This window comes from Suricata suricatta, chromosome 4 (assembly GCF_006229205.1).
Source record: "Suricata suricatta isolate VVHF042 chromosome 4, meerkat_22Aug2017_6uvM2_HiC, whole genome shotgun sequence".
In the NCBI taxonomy this organism is placed as follows: domain Eukaryota; kingdom Metazoa; phylum Chordata; class Mammalia; order Carnivora; family Herpestidae; genus Suricata; species Suricata suricatta.
The window spans coordinates 163,164,403-163,171,423 of record NC_043703.1 but is presented as its reverse complement, the minus strand read 5'-3'; the positions used below and the strand labels follow the sequence as shown (position 1 = coordinate 163,171,423).

Genomic DNA, 7,021 nt, shown 5'->3' with positions numbered 1-7,021 from the left:
TCTAGATGGGAAACCGTGCAGACGTATAAGAAGATCCCCACCTCTCCAGAAATCTCCGGTGTCAGTCAGAGCAAGGAGTCCGGGAAAGGGCCTTGGCAAAGGTGAAAAAGACCATCTCCAGGCAGGCGTGGGGAGACGTAACACGAGTGCGAGCACACACTTACGGGTGCCTCTTAGGAAGAAGGCAGAGTTCCTGAAAGCAGCGTGGACACACACACGCGCGCGCGCGTGCACATGTGACCCAGAGTGGCCTGTCTCTGCGGGTCACAGAACAAGTAGGGTACGTTCCCCACCTCTCGGTCACAGTGGGCCCTGTCACAGCATCTTTCTGGACGAACCGTCCCTGTCCTCATCTCGTGTCTGCGTGTCATTCAGGGATGGGTTTAAAGAGAGTTAGGAGGAAGAGACAGGCTGTGACATCGCCACCTGGGCGGGGCCTGGCAAGGCCGCCGTGACTGCCAGCGACTGCCAGCGAGCCCCAGACAGCCGCCTTCTGGGCGCGGGCCGGCAACACAGCCCTCAGGAGCGACACGGGCCACACTGAATCGTGACAACGTGGTGGCCACGGAGCTGTGACTGGGTGATCCAAGAATCGTTTGCAGAGCCTTTTTACAAACCCATGAAGGGTGTGCTTCTTCGGGGCACAATCGGGACAGAAGCCCCACGACCTCTGAAATTCCTGGTTTTAGGTTCAATTTCTCTTTTTGCGTTTCCTTCTCTTGCCACTCAATCGCCTCAGCAAAGGACTTGCCCATCACACCTGACACACACACACACACACAGACACACACACTTAACACACACAACACACTTAACACATGCACACGCACACTTAACACACGCACACTCGACACACACTTGACCTACTTGACACACACACTTGACACATGCACACAACACACACACTTGACACACACACTCGACACACTCAACACACATACACACTCAACACATACTTGACACACACGTAACACACTCAACATACACACTTGACACACAGACATAACACACAACACACACTTACACACATACACACACCTGACACACACACTCAACACACACACTTGACACACACACACACTTGACACACACACTTGACACACACTCGACACGCAACTTAACACACCCACTCGACACACACCCACTTGACACACAGAGTATCTACCCCAGGATTCTCAGTGTAGGAGACACAGACGTGACATAGAAGAGTCAGGGACTCTGAAATCCTGAGTTTCTATTAGGAGTATCAACATGAACTCAGATATTTTACCTATAAAACGTGTGTGTTTTACCACTCCGTTCCCTGAAAAGGCCTAGAAGCAAAGACCAACCCCACAGCAATGAGCCTCAAGCACCTGAAATACCATTTATGCCATTAAGAGAAATCAGAGATTCTGGGGTGCCCGGCGGGCTGAATCAGCAGAGCAGGCAACTCTTGACCTTGGGGTCATGAGTCCCAGCCCCACACTGGGTGTGGACATTACTTATCTTGAAAGGAAGGAAAGGAGGGAGGGAGGGAAGAGAAAGAAAGAGGAAGGAAGGCGAGATTCTCAGAGAAACGGCCAATTCCAGATCTGGAGGAGGGAGTCCCGGACGCAGCACTGAGCGGCACAGAGCGTGGGGCGGATGACTCGGTGCGCACACGTGTGTGGTCTGTGTGTCAACGTGCCAGCGGTGTGCACTGGACCCGTATGCGTGTGTGCTGTGGTCTATGCACACACTCGGGGGTGGTCAGTGCGGATGTGTGCACACACGAATATCCAAAAATATCAAGAGCCAACGGAAGAACCTCCCTTCTCCAGGCCAAAGCAGCTACAATTTGGGACCAATAAAGATAAAAACTGCAGTGGCCTGAAAGCCATCGAGCAGGCGGAAGCGCACGGCCTCAGACACGGGCACGTCATCAAAACACACGCACCAAAAGCCTTAACCGCTCACCCTGAGGACAGCAGACCAATCACCTCTGCAGCCACACTGACATCCTAACTGAAGGCTGCCCGGGGGACCAGACAGATGACAGGAAGCACTTCTGTACCACTGCAGCCAACAACTCTGAGCACCGTCCCAGAACACGCCCACCTGGAGCCCCCCACGACGAGGAGTGGATCTGGGCGGCCACCCCCCATCAACGAGGACAGCCCACGGCTGCGGACGGCGGTCTGTCGTTTGCTGATCACGCGGCACCTGGTTCTGATCAAGCCTCTGGGTCCCGCTGCCGACTCACAGGATCAGAGGACAGAAGAAACTGCTGGGCTTAGCTGGCAGAGTGCCCGGGAGAAACCTAGACCGCGGGCAACGACAGGACAAGTGGCCCAGGCTCCTCAACGGGTAAGCCTTGTAAAAAGACCAGTAAACGGCAGGGGGCCTGTAACGGAAAGACTTAAGCAATACCAAGTTAAAGAAGAAAGTAAACAAGGCTGAGTTACCACAAAGAAATGCAAAGAAATCATTTCTATAAAAGTCAGGATGAGTTTTGGAGGGAGGGAGGGGCTGTGACTGGAGGAGCACGTGGAGAACCTTCTGGGGCGTCCGGCAAACCTCTAGTTCTTGCTGAGAATTAACCTTCCAGTAATTGTAACTCAATGAGCTCGATGTTTGTGTCATCTTCTGTATGTTTTCATGACACAACAAAGTAGTAAACAAATAAAGGTAAAAGTAAATAATTGTATCAGACTTGAACTTGCACAGTGCTTTGAAGACAAACAGCCCAAGAAATTTTCAAAGGTTTCTTTATGCCAGTAAGCGGCCCTACCATGAGTCAAGCAGCCAGGACCACGCCTGCACAGCTGCGCCTCGCGAACAGGTGCCCGGCCACGGAAGACCCAGGCCGCCGAGGCGTGGGCCCAGCACTGCCCAGCTCTACTCCACGGGGAGGCACAAGTCCATCCGAACATTCTGCGACTCCGTCCTGCCCACTGTAAGGTAAATGAACACATTTAGAATACTTCCAGACTTCCTGACTGCATTTTAAAACCACAGCTGTGCTCATGCCTTACTGAACCAAGTCCTAAAATTTGTCCAGATGGTCATAAAACTAACGAGAACAGTGTCCAACCCAATAAAGTAGAATGCTAAAGACCCCAAATAACACTCAAATCTTGAAGGATTTTCAATTTATTATATATTGAACCACTTTTTATCATAGGGAATCACAGAATGACTTTCTGATTTACTTTCTGATTTTTCCATCAGTAAGGAAAGGTAAGAAAATGGTCACTCACTCAAGCTCTTCCAAGAAGTATAAGGACTTGGTTCAGTCTTCAGATTGCTTAGCCCCTTGTCTGGCTAATCGGTCAGCTTCTTCGTTGCCCTTGAATCCCGAATGACCAGGAACATGCATCTGTTAAATAAATTTTGTTTCCTTTTATCTCCACTGGGTTTTCACACCCTCGCTGTAAAACATGCGACTGCTCCCAGGGACCAGAGGGGACAGGACTCCCCCGGCCTGGCCCCCGACACGGTTCAGCAGCCCCACCTGCAGGCCTGGCCCCCGTGCAGTGCAGGCACTCCCGAAGCTGCCCTTCTGATTCTCCACCAACTTGATTTTACGTTGGTGCTGCTGTTCTCCCCACTGGGCGGTGGAAGCGGGGGGCTTTCCAGCGAAGCACACGTATGTGCGTGTGGACAGATACGTATGCGACGCACATGCTTGACTATCTTTAAATACCGTCAGAAAGGGCCGTGCGTATGTGAGCACTGGCCACGGCCACACTGCTCAAAGGCAACTTTAAAGCCTAGTTCAGCAGACGGCCCCCCGGGCCCTGGGGGGACAACGCAGGGTTGACACAGTGCTTGTCGGTCAACGTGCTCGGTGTTGCTTCGACAGTTTTAATAAAAACCATCTACTGTAAGAAAACATTTCCGCTTTGGAAAAAAAGCCATGTTGCTAATGTCTAACACACTTTATTTTTTTAAAATTCCTAATAAATTAGCTTTATCTTGACATCATGGCTGATTCCAAGGAAACCAACAGGGGCTGTCCGAGTCACGGTAAGGCGGGGAGCCCAAGCCGGGCCCGGAAGCTCCGCTGAGACAGCGGAAGGAACACCCTCCATCGCACCAGAAGGGCGTGCTCGCCGCATGGTCACACCAGCGGCAAGCAGTGTGGCGTCCGTGGCGACGGAGAGTCCAGCACGCGCCAACCGCGAGCACGTGAGGACGCGAATCCGCGGAAACTGATCTTCACTCCAGGCCTCAAACCACCCAGAGCGCCCGAGCTCTCGGTCAAGTCAGAGCATCTGGGCCCGACGGCCGGCGAGCGCTCACCCACTGGATGTCCAGGCCGCGGGCCAGCTGCTCCAGCGCCACGAAGTCCTCCTTGTTGGTCACGTCCTTCCCCGCGCTGGTCTTCCACCCGTTCTTCTTCCAGCCGCCGACCCAGTTAGTGATCCCTGTGAGAAGCGCCCACGTCCCGGCCTCTGCCCCTCCTGCCCCCCACCCCGGCCCCACTCTTCCGTCCGGCACGAGCGCCTGCCGCTCGCCGGCTCAGGCTGGCCTCTGGCCTGGGGCTCGGCCCGGTGCCGCCCCTCCGCCTCCCCAAACCCCCACCCTGAATCCTGAACATGGAGCTCCCCGAAGGAGCCGTCAGCGCAGCCCGAGGTGCTCGTGCACGTGTCTGCCCCCAGGACGAGAGCGGGGACGCACGACCCCACTGCCCCGGGCTCAGTACCCGACACTCACCCGACCGTGGGGCACAGGGCAGAGCAGCAGAACTGGGCTCCAGAACCTCATCTTTTTCCTGATACCTGACAAACCAAATGTGCTCCCCACTTCCTGTGTGGGTCGTGCCCCGAAGCGAGCCCGCCTACCGCAGAAGGGGAGGCGCCCGGCCCTGCCTGCCTAGCAGAGCACCGGCGAGGCACGACGCAAGAGCTCACCGTTTATGGTAAACATGCTGTCCGTGCACAGAACCAGCTTCTCGATGTTCTGGGCCTTCGCCTGCTCGATGGCTTTGCAGGCTGCCTGAAGAAAGCGGGTGTCAGCACGCAGCCGGAGGCGCTCAGCTTGCACTTCGCTGGTGTCCCAAATCACCCCGCCGCCTGAACAGTCCCTCTGTGTCTGCGCTAAGTGCAATGCTGATGCTCTCTCCACGAAATAATGCTACACATTCAGTTCTTTACATGTTTTTGTGGTCCCTTTTAAAACTTTTCTGGAAAATTCCTTCCTGTTGCCGTTCTTAACTACAAACTAAGTTTCTTCTGGACCCTGTGTATCTTGTGCACACGCGTGCACACAGCTCGCCGCCACGAGGACCCACACTCAGCAGGAAAGGTGTCCGACAACTTACATGAATTTCTGCTCTCTGGTTGGTCTGCCGCCCAGGAAGCCTAATGCCTATGTTCCTGGTTTCAAAACGATATGACGAAAAATGAAATTAATTTAAAAAACTAATTCTCAAAGTGATTCCAGAAGCTTCTCAGTGGAGGATAGGCTTGTAAATATTTTTTTTGACACGTGAAAGCATTGTACAAAAAACCTAGCCTTTAAAAATCAAACCAACAGTACTAACATTTTATGGAAAAGCATCACAGGCTGGTCTAGTAAAGAATACGAGGCCAGAAGTCAAAAGCAAAGTTTTAGGGGCACCCGGGTGGCTCAGTCAGTTAAGCGTCTGGCTTCGGCCCAGGTCATGATCTCAGGGTTTATGGGTTCAAGCCCCACGTCGGGCTCTGTGCTGACAGATCAGAGCCTGGAGCCTGTCTTCAGATTCTGTGTCTCCCTCTCTCCCTGACCCTCCCCTCCTCATGCTGTCTCTCTCGCAAAAAATTAAAAAAAAAAATTAAAAAATAAAAGCGAAGTTTTATTTCTGGCCTAAAGCACTTAGTGTGTGGCCTCGATGGACACTAGCAGGTCCGCCACCTCCCGCACGGCTCACAGCTCAGGGGGACGTGAAAGGGAGAGCACCTCGTAGACAGAGGAACGTCCAGCCTCACGAATGCCGGGCAGCTTATCTCGCCCTGGCCTGACCCTGCCACGGGCGCCTCGTGGAAAACGAGAGGCCGCCCCAAGCTCCCAGGTCTTCAGAGGAGTCGTGGGGACGCGCTGGGCTCCACATCTGGTGGCCTGCCCCTGGGACATCCTTGCCAAAACCCGCCCGCAGGGGACGTGCAACTCGCCTAGCGGGGCAGGGAGGTTAGCTGGGCAGAGGTGCTGTCAGCAGGACCCTGACACGTGTCGACACTCGGGGCCAAGAAAGCAACGCTGAGGCTTCCGTCCGGAAGGCCGAGGCTGCCAGCGTCGAGAGGAACCGAAGCTGGCTCTCCGCTGCCTCCGCCCGGGTGGGGCCCTCACAAATGCCGGACTATGATTCACTTAGCTCTGTTTACTCACAAAGGATGGCCGGGTCCCCAGTAAACGCCGATGCCCGCACGTGCCCTCCTGCGCCCGTTACTGGAGCAGCAGCCATCAGTGTAGACTACGACATAGTCTCCTGGAAGAGGAATTCAGTGAGCGTCACCGGACCAAGAGCACGAACTCTGAGATCCACCTCAGACTCCAGGTCTCCCGTTAAACTGAGAGGCTACTGTTCGAGGGGGCGGTACTTTCTGTCCAGGAAAACATGATCCGTTCCTGACCTGCCCGCCACAAAGTCTGGTCCTCTGCTACGTGCCGGTCTAATTTGTTTTCTTAGTATATTTGTCCCAAGGAAACAATGGTCCCATCTCTGCTTCTTTCCATCAAGACAGAGGGTCTGATCGATACCCCAGTGCAGTACAGAAGGCGGCAGAAAAGGGTGGATATGAGGCCGCTCTAGGGCCCGGCTGTGACCAGAACGCGCTCAGCAGGGCGGCAGGAGAGGTCAGGTTGGCAGGTCGTCAAGAGCAGGGCCGTGGGAGCAGAGGCCCTGCAGGCCAGGTGAGGCACAGGGAGAGGGAAGAGGAAAGACGTTACGTAACAGATCAGCACGCTCCCGACCAGAGAGGGGCCGAGGGTGTGGGGCACCAGGGGTGCTGGGGGAACAGGGGTGTGGGGGAGCTGGGATGTGGGGCCGGGGCGTCTGGGGGAGCATGGATGTGGGGCT

The 7,021-nt window shown here is 54.7% G+C and overlaps 1 protein-coding gene across 1 annotated transcript in view; it reads right to left on the bottom strand.

Annotated features, from left to right (window-relative positions):
* Positions 1-2,712: 2,712 nt before the first annotated feature.
* RNASEH1 (ribonuclease H1) overlaps positions 2,713-7,021 on the bottom strand; it is a 10,488-nt gene continuing 6,179 nt past the window's right edge. Inside the window, exons 4-9 of the mRNA XM_029938356.1 lie at positions 6,331-6,430; positions 5,288-5,342; positions 4,878-4,962; positions 4,267-4,391; positions 3,222-3,340; positions 2,713-2,915 (exon numbers count right to left, since the gene is read on the bottom strand). Coding sequence (XP_029794216.1) covers positions 3,254-3,340; positions 4,267-4,391; positions 4,878-4,962; positions 5,288-5,342; positions 6,331-6,430 — 452 coding nt within the window. The 3' untranslated portion in view covers positions 2,713-2,915; positions 3,222-3,253. The remainder of the gene's footprint in view (positions 2,916-3,221; positions 3,341-4,266; positions 4,392-4,877; positions 4,963-5,287; positions 5,343-6,330; positions 6,431-7,021) is intronic.